Genomic DNA, 15,834 nt, shown 5'->3' with positions numbered 1-15,834 from the left:
ACCACAGTGTACTGTACTTTAAGACAGCTGTAACCCCTTCAATCCAGTGATGTATTTAAAATTTTGTTCTTGGTATCTCTGGACAACTTTATTCAGTTTAAAACTACTCGTGAACAGTTGTTGAGTAACCCTAATCTGTCTGGTTGAGCAGACCTATCAATCGCAAGCAAGCTGCTCCTCGTGCAGGTCCGTGCCTTGCAGTGAACCAGTGTTTCCTTGCAGTGGACAGCACCTTGCCACTGCCAGGTGCGGGCAAGAGTATGGAGGTTGGGTTGCCAGACGGAATTTGCATCTGCATCCAGTAACAGGGACGCCATAGTAGGCTGCACATCATGCTGCTGTTTGGTGTTATGGTTACCACCCAGCATTGTACAGTAAAGAGTTGCCAGTGTTACGCTATAGTAGGCTGCACATCATCCTGTTATATGGTTACCACCCAGCGTTGTACAGTAAAGGGTTGCCATGGTTACGCCATAGTAGGCTGCACATCATCCTGTTATATGGTTACCACCCAGCGTTGTACAGTGAAGGGTTGCCATGGTTACGCCATAGTAGGCTGCACATCATCCTGCTGTTTGGTGTTATGGTTACCACCCAGCGTTGTACAGTAAAGGGTTGCCATGGTTACGCCACAGTAGGCTGCACATCATCCTGTTATATGGTTACCACCCAGCGTTGTACAGTAAAAGGTTGCCATGGTTACGCCACAGTAGGCTGCACATCATCCTGTTATATGGTTACCACCCAGCGTTGTACAGTAAAGGGTTGCCATGGTTACGCCACAGTAGGCTGCACATCATCCTGTTATATGGTTACCACCCAGCGTTGTACAGTAAAAGGTTGCCATGGTTACGCCACAGTAGGCTGCACATCATCCTGTTATATGGTTACCACCCAGCGTTGTACAGTAAAAGGTTGCCATGGTTACGCCACAGTAGGCTGCACATCATCCTGTTATATGGTTACCACCCAGCGTTGTAAAGGGTTGCCATGGTTACGCCACAGTAGGCTGCACATCATCCTGTTATATGGTTACCACCCAGCGTTGTACAGTAAAAGGTTGCCATGGTTACGCCACAGTAGGCTGCACATCATCCTGTTATATGGTTACCACCCAGCGTTGTACAGTAAAGGGTTGCCATGGTTACGCCATAGTAGGCTGCACATCATCCTGCTGTTTGGTGTTATGGTTACCACCCAGCGTTGTACAGTAAAGGGTTGCCATGGTTACGCCATAGTAGGCTGCACATCATCCTGTTATATGGTTACCACCCAGCGTTGTACAGTAAATGGTTGCCATGGTTACGCCACAGTAGGCTGCACATCATCCTGTTATATGGTTACCACCCAGCGTTGTACAGTAAAGGGTTGCCATGGTTACGCCATAGTAGGCTGCACATCATCCTGTTATATGGTTACCACCCAGCGTTGTACAGTAGTGTTGCCATGGTTACGCCATAGTAGGCTGCACATCATCCTGTTATATGGTTACCACCCAGCGTTGTACAGTAAAGGGTTGCCATGGTTACGCCATAGTAGGCTGCACATCATCCTGTTATATGGTTACCACCCAGCGTTGTACAGTAAAGGGTTGCCATGGTTACGCCATAGTAGGCTGCACATCATCCTGTTATATGGTTACCACCCAGCGTTGTACAGTAAAGGGTTGCCATGGTTACGCCATAGTAGGCTGCACATCATCCTGCTGTTTGGTGTTATGGTTACCACCCAGCGTTGTACAGTAAAGGGTTGCCATGGTTACGCCATAGTAGGCTGCACATCATCCTGTTATATGGTTACCACCCAGCGTTGTACAGTAAAGGGTTGCCATGGTTACGCCATAGGCTGCACATCATCCTGTTATATGGTTACCACCCAGCGTTGTACAGTAAAGGGTTGCCATGGTTATGCCATAGTAGGCTGCACATCATCTTGGTGTTTGGTGTTATGGTTACCACCCAGCGTTGTACAGTAAAGGGTTGCCGTGGTTACGCCACAGTAGGCTGCACATCATCCTGTTATATGGTTACCACCCAGCGTTGTAAAGGGTTGCCATGGTTACACCATAGTAGGCTGCACATCATCCTGTTATATGGTTACCACCCAGCGTTGTACAGTAAAGGGTTGCCATGGTTACGCCACAGTAGGCTGCACATCATCCTGTTATATGGTTACCACCCAGCGTTGTAAAGGGTTGCCATGGTTACGCCATAGTAGGCTGCACATCATCCTGCTGTTTGGTGTTATGGTTACCACCCAGCGTTGTACAGTAAAGAGTTGCCAGTGTTACGCTATAGTAGGCTGCACATCATCCTGTTATATGGTTACCACCCAGCGTTGTACAGTAATGGGTTACCAGTGTTACACTATAGTAGGCTGCACATCATCCTGCTGTTTGGTGTTATGGTTACCACCCAGCATTGTACAGTAAAGGGCTTGTCACTCAGTGTAGAGCCACCTGAAGTGGAAAGAAGCTTAATAAAAAGCAACAGGAAGGATGGGAAACAGGAAGAGAAGAGGCCAGACACAAAAAGGGAATGACAGGTGAAGGAAGAGGTAGGCATCACTACATCAAGTGAGTGGATGACAGTGGGGCAGACACAAATAGGGAATGATGAATGAAGAGGTAGGCAGCACTACATCAAGTGAGTGCATGACAGTGGGGCAGAGACAGAAAAGGAATGATGAATGATGGAAGAAGTAGGCAGCACTACATCAAGTGAGTGGATGGTAGTGGGCAGCAGCCACCACTGCACCCGGGTATAGTAAAGGCAGTAAAGAAGGTTATACTGTAGGCAGCACTACATCAAGTGAGTGGATGGTAGTGGGCAGCAGCCACCACTGCACCCGGGTATAGTAAAGGCAGTAAAGAAGGTTATACTGTAGGCAGCACTACATCAAGTGAGTGGATGGTAGTGGGCAGCAGCCACCACTGCACCCGGGTATAGTAAAGGCAGTAAAGAAGGTTATACTGTAAGCAGCACTACATCAAGTGAGTGGATGGTAGTGGGCAGCAGCCACCACTGCACCCGGGTATAGTAAAGGCAGTAAAGAAGGTTATACTGTAGGCAGCACTACATCAAGTGAGTGGATGGTAGTGGGCAGCAGCCACCACTGCACCCGGGTATAGTAAAGGCAGTAAAGAAGGTTATACTGTAGGCAGCACTACATCAAGTGAGTGGATGGTAGTGGGCAGCAGCCACCACTGCACCCGGGTATAGTAAAGGCAGTAAAGAAGGTTATACTGTAGGCAGCACTACATCAAGTGAGTGGATGGTAGTGGGCAGCAGCCACCACTGCACCCGGGTATAGTAAAGGCAGTAAAGAAGGTTATACTGTAGACAGCACTACATCAAGTGAGTGGATGGTAGTGGGCAGCAGCCACCACTGCACCCGGGTATAGTAAAGGCAGTAAAGAAGGTTATACTGTAGGCAGCACTACATCAAGTGAGTGGATGGTAGTGGGCAGCAGCCACCACTGCACCCGGGTATAGTAAAGGCAGTAAAGAAGGTTATACTGTATGTAACCTCGCCAGTTTGAAGTCTGTCCTAAGCTGAATATAAACACCTGAGGCAGCAAGAATATCTGAAGCATAGGTTGGGCCACGTGGACACGATGGACAATGAGAGACTGACGTGGAGTGTATGTGAGTGAGGTGGAGGGGGAGACCAAGACTGAGATGGATGAATGGAATGGAGAAATATAGGAGATAAGTGGGTGTGAGTTGGAGGGAGGGAAGTCAAATGGCAGAGGACAGAGCAACGTGGAGGCAGTTTGTCTGTGGCCACCCCTTACAGGATTAAGTCATGTGGTAACTGGTAGATAGATAGCTACAGATGGATAAATAGATAGATAGATGTCACTGGATTGAAGGGGTTATGCTTTCAATAATTTACAGAAAAAAGCCCAGTAAAGTTCCATTTTTAACAGTAAAGCTGGTTTGCCACTTTGCTTTGGTGGTGGAGAGGGACGCCTTCATGTGGTGGCACTGATATATCGGCGGCTACACTGCATGGTTAAATAACACCCCCAGCTGCTGCCCAGCCCCCCGAAAAGTGGAGGGTGGACTACGGCAGGACAGCTTAAGCCAGCAGTCCACCGGTTTGACGTGTCAGATGAACCTGGGGCTACATTATTATTAACTTGTACTACCACTACTACTATGGTACTACTACTACTATGGTACTACTGCCGCCACTATTATTACTACTACTACTACTGCTCTCTACAATCACCAGTTTTCTCTAATTTACAGTACTTATTATTTTTTTCTTCTACTAGACTGACTGACACAGTGAGAACCTTGTGTAATTAGTCAACAACTTTCAGTCATTATTCCTTCTCTTACTGTCTTCTCTCTAGTAGTTTGTTCCTTTGCTTATCATGTGTCTTGGCTTTGAATTAGTGCCATATGGTGTTTGACAGGCGCTAGGAATCCAGTATTGAATTCAGTTCCACCTTATTCTAACATGCTATTTGTCCCCAGGTGGCATGGTGGTTGTGTACAGCAGTTTGGTGCAGAATAGTGGCCAAACGTGATGGGTGGAGAAGGCCAGATGGACGACTCGTTACCATGGCAACCACCTGATGCTTACCGTGAGGATTGCCTTTGTAATAGACTTTTTACTTTGTTTTTTTGGAAGCTCTACTGTATATATTGGACATTTTATTATTATGTAATAGCGCTAAAATAGGTCTTTGCATTTTGTCGTTTTTTTTTCCATCTATCCATCTATCGCCAGACGCTTTCATCACGCAAGGGATGGCCACAATCAAATCGCCTCTATGTCACCGTGTCCGCCATTTCGCTTCCCTGCTCCCAACTCGCATCGCTATCTCATATACCTCTCCATTCCATCCCTCCATCTCATCCTTGGCCTCCACCTCACTCACATACACTCTCCTCGTTAGTCTGTCGCTCACTATCCTGTCCATCCTCTTGGTAATACTCGCAAGTCATGATGGTTGGGTGGGTTGCAGTGATGTAAGTGGCTGCCCATGGGTTAGAGAGAGAGAGTAGGAGAAGAAACTGCAGCATGGTTAAGAGATGTGATTTAGAGAGAGTGAGTGAGAGTGCCCATGAGTTAGAGCAGAAGAAAAACTGCCGTATAATTAAGAGATATTATTTAGAGAGAGAGAGTGAGTGAGAGTGCCCATGAGTTAGAGCAGAAGAAAAACTGCCGTATAATTAAGAGATATTATTTACAGAGAGAGAGAGTGAGTGAGAATGCCCATGAGTTAGAGCAGAAGAAGAAACTGCCGTATAATTAAGAGATATTATTTAGAGTGAGTGAGAATGGCCATGAGTTAGAGCAGAAGACGAAACTGCCGTATAATTAAGAGATATTATTTAGAGTGAGTGAGAATGGCCATGAGTTAGAGCAGAAGAACAAACTGCCGTATAATTAAGAGATATTATTTAGAGTGAGTGAGAATGCCCATGAGTTAGAGCAGAAGACGAAACTGCCGTATAATTAAGAGATATTATTTAGAGTGAGTGAGAATGGCCATGAGTTAGAGCAGTGGTTGCCAACCTTTTTTCCAGGCGACCCCAATCCCTGCACATGTAGCCATGACCGCGACCCCACTGGTTTTATACACTGTATGTAATGTATTATTGTATATTACTGGTTGTACGCTGTAACAGTACAGGGCAAGTGTAATTAATAGCCGTGTAAGAGAGGTACTGTAAGGTTGAAAAAGACAAAATTAACATCATTAAATGTTATTTTAGTTACCGGTATAGAAATTTAAAGGCTTCATTTGAACCAAAACATCCACTTATGAAACAATATTTTGTCACATTCCACAAAGACAAACTAAAATATATATATATATTTTTTTTATCAACTAAAATTGATTTTAATGGGGGCCTTGGGCCCGGATCTGGCTGGTAAGCATTTCCATTCATGGCTCAGTCGTAGAAAGTGCTGCCCTCAAATCATGTTCAGGTTGCAACCAATTTCTGCTTTTTGTTTTGATGGCAGCCAGATATGCAAACCCTGATCCGCACAGATAGGTTGTAACGAACGGCAACAGCACTTTCACAGCCTCACTGCCGAGGACTGGTTTCTCCTTCACAGTAGTCCAGAACACTGCTAGTGACTGTTTCATCATGTTGCACCTCGATGAGCTCCTCTTGCAGATTTGGGATGGAAGACTCTTCTTCTGAGAGGTCTTTGACGTGGACATCGAAGGGTCTGCGCACCCTTTTGTATTTCTCATGCAACTCTTCATCCGGAATATATCTGTCAAACTCCTCACTCAGCTTCTCAAGGTGCTCAACAATGACTCTTTGTTCGTCCACAAGCGTGACGTCTTCATCTTCCAGAAAAAGGTTCAAGAGTGGAAAGGATGCAGTTTTCCCCCGCTCAGTCTTTCCCTTCCACGACGTCAGTTTCGCCTTGAATGCCTTGAGCTTTTCTGACACAAAGAGATGAGTTGTTTCTGTTCCTTGCATGGATATATTCAGCAGATTTAACACTGTAAATATGTCTGTTGGATATGCCACTTTAAGCAACCACCTTGGTTCAGTAAGCCTTGATGCCAGTGCATGTTTCTTCTCGTTCAAGAAGATTTCAACCTCTGCACGCATTTCAAACACTCTCTGGAGCACTTTCCCTCGGGACAGCCACCTGACACAAGAGTAGTAAAGCAGGTGTTCATATTCCGACCCCGTATCACACCACATCTGACTGAACAGCATGGAATTCAGAGCTGATGGTTTAATAAAATTCACTATTTGAATCACATCTTCTAGCACAGAGTTAAGCTCAAGTGACAGTTTCCGGGAGGCAAGGTTTTCCCGGTGGAGCAGACAGTGAGTCATTATCACTGCGGGGTTGACTTGTTTCACCCTAGCGGTGAAACCCTGATGTGCCCCTAGCATTGCAGGTGCACCGTCCGTGCACACACTGAAGCACTGATCCCAGCTGAGGCCTTCTTTCTTGATGAAGCTGTCAACCAACTTGAACAGATCTTCACCTGTTGTTGTCGTCTCCAGTCGTTTACAGAACAGGAATTTCTCTTCCATGTCATTCTTCCCTTGGTACCGCACATATACCAAGAGCTGTGCAGCGTCACTGACGTCAGTTGACTCATCCAACTGCAAGCTGAAGTTTCCGCTCTCCTTGATGGCAGCCACTACCTGTTCTTTGATGTCTTCCGACATCTCTTGAATCCGTCGCTCATTTTGTTGTCTGACAGTGCAGTAGTTTATTTATTTTTTTTTTCACCGCATCATCTCCGAAAATAGTACAAACCACATCAAGGACTGCTGGCTTCACCAACTTTTCCTCAGTTGTATGTGACTGTTTACACTTAGCAATTTTTTTTGCAGCCAGATAGGATGCAATTGTTGCTTGTCGAACAGAATACACTCCTGTGTTCATAGGGGTGTCCAACAGCTGACGTTGCAGTTGTTCTTCTTTCCTCTTCAAATACTGGCGGTCTTTCCCCGCCAGCGTCGGGTGTTTTCCGTGGAGATGGCGCTCGAGCTTGTTTTCTTTAAGCGACTCATGGCTGAGCACTTCCCCACATCTAACACATTGAGGTTTTTCGACCCCACGATCGATGAGAAGCGTAAACCCAATGTCAAGGAATGCTTCTCTGTACATCCGCTTTCTGGACATCACTGAAGAATCTGAAAAGAAATTTATACTCGCTTAATAATAAATCAGACAAAAGACGCTGTTTGGTACCGTCCACCAGGAGGGAAGGGGAGGGGGCCAAGGAGAGAGGAGGGGAAGGAGCCAGGGAAAATGGAGATGAGGGGCCCAAGGAAAGAGGAAGGGAAGAAGCCAAGGAAAGTGGAGGAGGGTAGGGGGGCAAGGAAAGAGGAGGAGGGGAGAGGGCCAAGGAAAGAAGAGGGGAGAGAAGTAAAGAGGAAGGGGGGCAAGGAAAGAGGAGGAGGGGGAGGGGAGGGAAAAGGAAGAAGGAGGTGCAAGAGTAAAGAGGAGGGGAGGGGGCAAGGAAAGAGGAGCAGGGGGATGGGACACAGAAAAAGGAGGAGGATGGGGGCAAGAAAAGAGAAGGAGGGGAGGACAAGGAAAAAGGAGGGGGAGGAATAAAGAGGATGAAGAGGGGGGCAAGGAAAGAGGAGGAGGGTGAGGGGACATGGAAAAAGGAGAGGGAGGAGTAAAGAGGAGGAGGGGAGGGGGGCAAGGAAAGAGTAGGAGGGGGAGGGGCAACAAAAAGGGGAGGGGGAAGAGGAGGAAAGAAAGAGAAGGAAGGCGAGGAAGGAAAGTGTAGGAGGGGGAGGCGGCAAGGAAAGTGCCCCCTTCCCCTCCTCCTCTTCGCTTGCTCTCCTCCTTCTGCTCCTCTTCCCTTGTCCGCCTCGCTTTCTAAATATGGTGGACGGTACCTTTCGTGCAATATTTCGTCGGCAAGTGAAGTATTCAGTTTCTTTCTCATATTTACCTAGGAATTTTAAAGAAAGAAAGACTGAGTGAAACCTATACGGCACATTGCACTTCAATATACGGGTAAAACAATACATCAACTTACCGACAGAAGATGAACAAGTTGGTAAAGAGTGTTTGCCGTTACCACCATACAGCTGGAGTGGTGGCCTGGCACAGACTGGACGTGGACGGTTCACCTTTGCAGAACACAAGATGTTGTTCACGTACCAAACGCGTACGACACTCAGGGATACCAACATTGAATATACATTCTTATCATATTATATAAATAAATATATACATAAATACATAAACATAAATCAACAATTACGTTTATATATTTTTCTTTACTACGAATTCCGCCACAAGTCTACGGATTTTCCGTTGATGTTTTTACTAACTCGCTGTATGGCTGTGGGCGGAGGCACGTCTCATACATGTCTGGCCACTTTATCAGCAGTATTTAACACGATCCCCAGATTCCTCAACCAATATGTGAATATGTGTTGCAGAAATCACATAATCAGGAATTGAACATGTTTGATATTTTGAGGGCTTGGCGACCCCAGGGTTGGGAAAGGGGGAGTTGGAGAGTAAAAGAAACTGCAGCATGGTTAAGAGATGTGATATATATATATATATATATATATATATATATATATATATATATATATATATATATATTCATAGAGAGAGAGAGAGAGAGAGAGAGAGAGAGAGAGAGAGAGAGAGAGAGAGAGAGTGCTCATGAGTTAGAGAGTGAAAAAGAAACTGCAGTATGGCCAAGAAATATGATTTAAAGAGTGAGTGAGTGAGAGCGCTCATGAGTTAGAGAAGAAGAAGAAAGTTCAGTGTGGTTAAGAGATGTGATTTGGAGAGAGAATGTGAGTGGGAGTGCCCATGGGTTAGAGAGAGTAGAAGAAGAAATTGCAGCATGGTTAAGAGATAGCCTATGATTGAGAGAGAGAGAGAGAGAGAGAGAGAGAGAGAGAGAGAGAGAGAATGTCCGTGAGTCAGAGAGTAGAAGAAGAAGCTACAATATGGTTAAGAGATGTGATTGATGGACAAGTGACGATGGCATGTCCAATAGTTAGCGTGACCACCAGTTCACAGTATAATTAAGCCTGTTGTTTATATATCATGTTGGTGTTGTCATTGGCCATACTCCTGTATCTAGTGTTGTAAGGTATATTTGGCAACACAATACCGGGTCTTTCTACTAGCACGATTTATGTTTATATACCATCATCATTATTATTACCGCCACCACCACCACCACCACCACCAGTATCGTCATCATCATCATCATCTCCTTCTCCTCCTCCTCCTCCTCCTCCTCCTCCATCATCATCATCATCATCATCATCGGCGACGCCTTGTTCCCCCTGGCTGTTTGAATCTGGCATAAATGTTTCTGGATGCTCCCTCATCCTATCGCTAAGTAGGATAGTTAACATGATGGTTGTAGTATAGCATAAACTGATTTTCATACAGTTAATGTGTCCTGCTGTATTTATTATTATTATTATTATTATTATTTTACTCAGTCATAGCCCAAATACTTAGCTGTGTTACGTGTAATTCGAATGAGTCTCCTTGGTTACTAGTCAGATCAACCCTCCACAACTTGAATACTAAGTCGTGGTTACATGAAATTCAATGAGCCTTAAGGTAAGAATGAGTCTCCTTGGTTACTAGTCAGATCAGTCCCCCACCTGAATATTAGGTCGTGGTTACGTGAAATTCAGTGAGCCTTAGTTATAAGGTAATGTGAATCTCCTTGGTTACTAGTCAGATCAATCCCCCACCTGAATACAGCATTAGGTTATGGTTACGTGAAATTCAATGAGCCTTAGTTATGGGTAATGTGAATCTCCTTGGTTACTAGTCAAATCAACCCTCCAAACTGACTACACTTGGCTATCAACCCAGCTGAAATGGGATGGGGATCATTATCAGATTAGAATAAACGTCTGTCTATCTATCTGTCTATCTATTGTCAGACGCCTTATTCCCGTAAGGGGTGGCCACAAACAAGTCGCCTCCATGTCGCCCTGTCCCTCGCCATTTCACTGCCTTCCTCCCAGCTCAAACCCCACTCTCTCATATGCCTCTCCACTCCATCCCTCCATCTCATCCTCGGCCTCCCCTCCACCTCACTCACATACACTCTCCTTGTCGGTCTCTCATCCTCTGCACATGGCCAAACCACCGCAGTGTCTTTCTCCTAACGCTTTCTATCACGTTCACATCCACACCACAACGCTCCTTCACTTCCTCATTTGTCAGTCTTTCCATGTAACTCCACATAAAGACATACACATAACTACACTTAGGCTATATACACATACATACACATCCACTTCCACACCACAACACTCCTTCACTTCCTTATTTGTCAGTCTGTCTCTCCATGTAACTGCACATGAAAACATACACATAACTACACTTGTATACACATACATACACATCCACTTCCACACCACAACACTCCTTCACTTCCTTATTTGTCAGTCTGTCTCTCCATGTAACTGCACATGAAAACATACACATAACTACACTTGTATACACATACATACACATCCACTTCCACACCACAACACTCCTTCACTTCCTTATTTGTCAGTATGTCTCTCCATGTAACTGCACATGAAAACATACACATAACTACACTTATATACACATACATACACATCCACTTCCACACCACAACACTCCTTCACTTCCTTATTTGTCAGTCTGTCTCTCCATGTAACTGCACATGAAAACATACACATAACTACACTTGTATACACATACATACACATCCACTTCCACACCACAACACTCCTGCACTTCCTTATTTGTCAGTCTGTCTCTCCATGTAACTGCACATGAAAACATACACATAACTACACTTAGGCTATATACACATACATACACATCCACACCACAACACTCCTGCACTTCCTTATTTGTCAGTCTGTCTCTCCATGTAACTGCACATGAAGACATACATACACATACATAAACTAATATACACATACATACACATCCACATCCACACCACAACACTCCTTCACATCCTCATTTGTCAGTCTGTCTCTCCGTGTAACTGTACATGCTCCTCTCAAATAACTCGTTTCCACTGCTCTCACTCTGGCCTTGTGTCCCTCCAACAATAAACCAACGTGGTGTGGGTAAAGGTTTGAAGTGTTGCTCAGTAGTACAGTATCTCAGGTGACAGGCAAAGAGAAAGCTGCCCTAAATAATCCCTGTGAAAGATGACTGTAGTTGGTGCACCTTAACTTGGTGCAAATATCGTCCTTTTGCAGCTTATTTCACGTAGCAGGTGGCTGAAAAAGTGTGTGTGACTACCATAATACAAAGATATAGAAGACATGGTGTAGTGCTGGTAGTGGACATCTACATACATACATACATACATACACACACATACATACATCATATATACAGTATATACATACATATTCACACATACTGTACATACATAGACATGCATACATACAAATACATGCACACACACATTGTACATACATACATACATTCTTATATATATATATATATATATATATATATATATATATATATATATATATATATATATATATATATATATATATATATATACATGATTCATCAGCAATGCAATCAGTTTCTTTCCAACCCCAATACTGTTTTGTTATAGTACTCTGAGATGGGTTGGCCTGGTGCACAGAATAACACATTGACTGTACATACATACATACACACATATACATACATACATACATAGTACTCTGAGATGGGTTGGCCTGGTGCACAGAATAACACATTGACTATATACATATATACATACATATACATACATACATACACATACATACATATATAGTCTATTACATACATACATAGTACTCTGAGATGGGTTGGCCAGGTGCACAGAATAACACATTGACTACATACATACATACACACATACACATACATACATACACATACATACATACACATACATACATATATAGTTTATTACATACATACATAGTACTCTGAGATGGGTTGGCCTGGTACACAGAATAACACATTAACTGTACATACATACATACACACATATACATACATACATACACATACATACATACACATACATACATACACATACATACATATATAGTTTATTACATACATACATAGTACTCTGAGATGGTTGGCCTGGTGCACAGAATAACACATTAACTGTACATACATACATACACACATATACATACATACATACATACATAGTACTGTGAGATGGTTGGCCTGGTGCACAGAATAACACATTAACTGTACATACATACATACACACATATACATACATACATACATAGTACTGTGAGATGGTTGGCCTGGTGCACAGAATAACACATTAACTGTACATACATACATACACACATATACATACATACATACATAGTACTCTGAGATGGGTTGGCCTGGTGCACAGAATAACACATTGACTAGAGTTCTTTCACCTTAACGTGGCCCAAATTGTCGTCGTTGTACAGCTTATTTCACACAGCTGATTGGCAGAAAAAGACAATGTTGTGGCTGTACTCATAGCACTTCTTCGTGACTAGCTTCATGACACTGTTTCACCATAACTTAGCCCAGGTGTTGGTTATCTTGTAGCTTATTTCACGTAGCTCAGTGGCAGAGAAAGACTGCTTTGGCCCTACATCCCTTTCGTAGCACGTCGTGACTAGCATCATAGTCTAGTGGGGAACTATAATTATTACAGCCTGGCATTCATGATGGAGAGACGACATTTTTAGGTGCAACCTATGTTCCCTTCAGCCATTCCATAGCACTTATTCGTGACTGGCATTATATACTAGTGTTAATCTCTGGCTACAAGTCACAATTCAGAGTAGAGTGATGGCAGTTTTAGGCCAAGTTAGTGTAGAATGAGTATAGCATCATTGACATCATTCCTCTCATAGACGGTAATTTTAGTCGTTGCTATAATTTAGTTTCACATTTTGTTTCATACACTAACTTCCAAACTCATTAACTAGGTCTAATATGCGGAATAAATCGGTAAGCAAGATGTGTTAGCAATTTTCAAGTGTTCGTTGCAATAAGACCGGGAGTCTGCGTTGCCATGGAGATATTTGCTTTCCCGTCAACTTCATCTTACTGGCTAACGAGAGAGAGAGAGAGAGAGAGACGTCGCTCTCATCCTCACTCCGCGGTGACCAGCATAAAAATGGCGATATTTCACTAAGTTCACCTGCCAGCTGTGTGTTTTTGGTACAGGCGGGTGTGTATATGGTTATTACAACACTGAATCACTTATGTATCGCCTGTGTACCTGAACAACATTATTTAAACCAAAAATAATAGTCTTTCAGTATTGCCAATATAAGGAGGAAACGTACCATCCCAGTTACACTCTTAAGACAAATAAAAACAGCTTTACTTCCTAGTTTGTAATAAAGTGATGGTTTGTATGGTGTTAATATTACAAGTAACTATATTTCCTATGGTATATCTCCTTTATTTTCTTATTATCCTGGTGGTAAAATCCACAGCTGGTCAACAGGTAATGCAGTGCTGATGTGGCAACTGTTGTGTGTCAGTCTGTGCTGGAAAAGGTTCAAGGTTTGGGTTGAACTGCTTCCTTCACGTCAGGTAATGTGTGTTTAAGCTGCGGTTATCATTGATGCGGCAGTTATCATTGATGCGGCTGTCTGGCTGAACCCAAGTGAACACATGCCATGTAACAACATTAATTGCACCATCAGTTGGGTAAATTAAACCCCAGTATTTAGGAAAATGCTGGAGCACTGGCAGGTTCGAAGCGTGGTTGGTGTGAAGTGGTTGGTGTGGTGGATGAAAGGAGGGTGTTTTATTTTGTTTTAATTAATTTATTACGCTCATAGAGCGACAAACCTAGTACAGTCCTCAGTCTCTAATCATACATAGTATTCGTGACACGTAGGACACGCTGTCATGTAGAGTGAAGCTGGACAAAGGCAAGAGTGATCTTACAAGAAGGTGAAATACACCAGCATACACTGTGAAACAAGTTTCAGCACCCACCAAAGTGTGGGTGTCGGGCTAAAACAGTATCCAAGTTGTCATCATTTGACAAGTGCCGACACACATGTATTAAGTCCTGGCCCTGGGGCAGCAAATCACTCACTGAGGGACACTCGAGGCAGTAGTGATGGAGACTGTTGGCATTTGGACGGTCGCAGAGCTTGCAGGTGGAGTAGTGGGGTACGTCTCCCGCCTCGGAGACTTGCCACAGAGGTCTGTACCCTAGCCGAAGCCGGGCAGTCACAATATTATGTCTGCGAACCATAAGCCCATGTCGGCGATACCTCGGGGAAGAGAGTCGGAAGTGGTCGTAGTGTTGTATAGATACACTCTGTGGACGCTCAACATTCATGCGATGGAGTGTGGGGAGAAGTGCGGCATAGTATATGATCCGCTTGTAGCAGAGAAGGGAGGGTGCAGCACCGTCAGGCAGCTGCAGTTCGCAGGCACTCTTAGCGAGGAGGTCCACCCTGTCGTTCCCAACTATTCCAACATGGGAAGGAATCCACAAAAATCGTATGCAGAGGGAAAGATCTTGAGCCGCTACTAACTGATGCAAGATGTGGTTGATGAGTGAGCGTTGAGAGGGGTGTGGAGACGAGATGGCCTGAAGTGCAGACTGAGAATCACATATCACAACACCATTCACCTGCCGCTGACGGAGGAGACTGACAGCCAGGAGAAGGGCCTGAAGCTCACAGTATGTAGAGCTGGACGAGTTGGGTAACCTGTGACCAACCCAGCCACCCTCCGGGGGCTCCAAGTCCGGTGAGTAGATGGCGCAGCCAGCACTGCCATCAGGCTGTATGGACCCATCCACATAGAGGTGATGTGTGTCAGAGACAGAGGAGGCGAGCGCAGCAATGTGCTCCAAAGCTAGCTGTTTCTGAAGGGAAGGTGGGTCAGTCTTTGAGGTGGGTGTGAAGGTGACATGAGGCTGTGGAATCCTCCATGGGGGTGGCCCATGATCAACCTCGGCCAGGGTAACGTCGATGTGAAGACGCTGCAGGGAGGAGCACACTGTGTTGACGAGGGTGCGGACGCCAGGACGAAGTAGAAGGCGAGGAGCAGCAGGGTCAAGTGAGGCTCGCAGGACGTGGGAATAGTGTGGAACAAGATGGGGTGAGTGAAGGCACTTGATGCTGAAGGAGGTGACGTTGGCGTGGATCCTCTCAACAACTGAAGGAAGATTTAGTTCAGTCAACATGGTTACTATCCTGGTGGAGGTGGGGCACCCAAGAATGTATTGCATCACTTTGTTCTGAAACTTTTCTAGAGGCTCCAAGGTGGTCCTAGAGAGCTGGCTAAGTGCTGGGGAGAGATAATCGATGACTGATCGTATGAAGGTAATGTAGATGTTTCTTG

At 44.6% G+C, this 15,834-nt stretch overlaps 1 protein-coding gene across 1 annotated transcript; it reads right to left on the bottom strand.

Moving 5' to 3' along the window:
* Positions 1-6,053: 6,053 nt before the first annotated feature.
* Positions 6,054-7,172, bottom strand: LOC145405361 (zinc finger MYM-type protein 6-like). Its single transcript, XM_080276767.1, has one exon. It carries the CDS (start codon positions 7,170-7,172, stop codon positions 6,054-6,056), a length of 1,119 nt encoding a protein of 372 aa, XP_080132893.1.
* Between the last annotated feature and the right edge of the window lie 8,662 nt (positions 7,173-15,834).

This window comes from Coenobita brevimanus, chromosome 66, assembly GCF_032717465.1.
Source record: "Coenobita brevimanus isolate Jiangsu-jjx chromosome 66, ASM3271746v2, whole genome shotgun sequence".
Lineage (NCBI taxonomy): Eukaryota > Metazoa > Arthropoda > Malacostraca > Decapoda > Coenobitidae > Coenobita > Coenobita brevimanus.
Note: the sequence above shows the minus strand (reverse complement) of the source record. Positions and strands in the feature narration are given on the sequence as shown.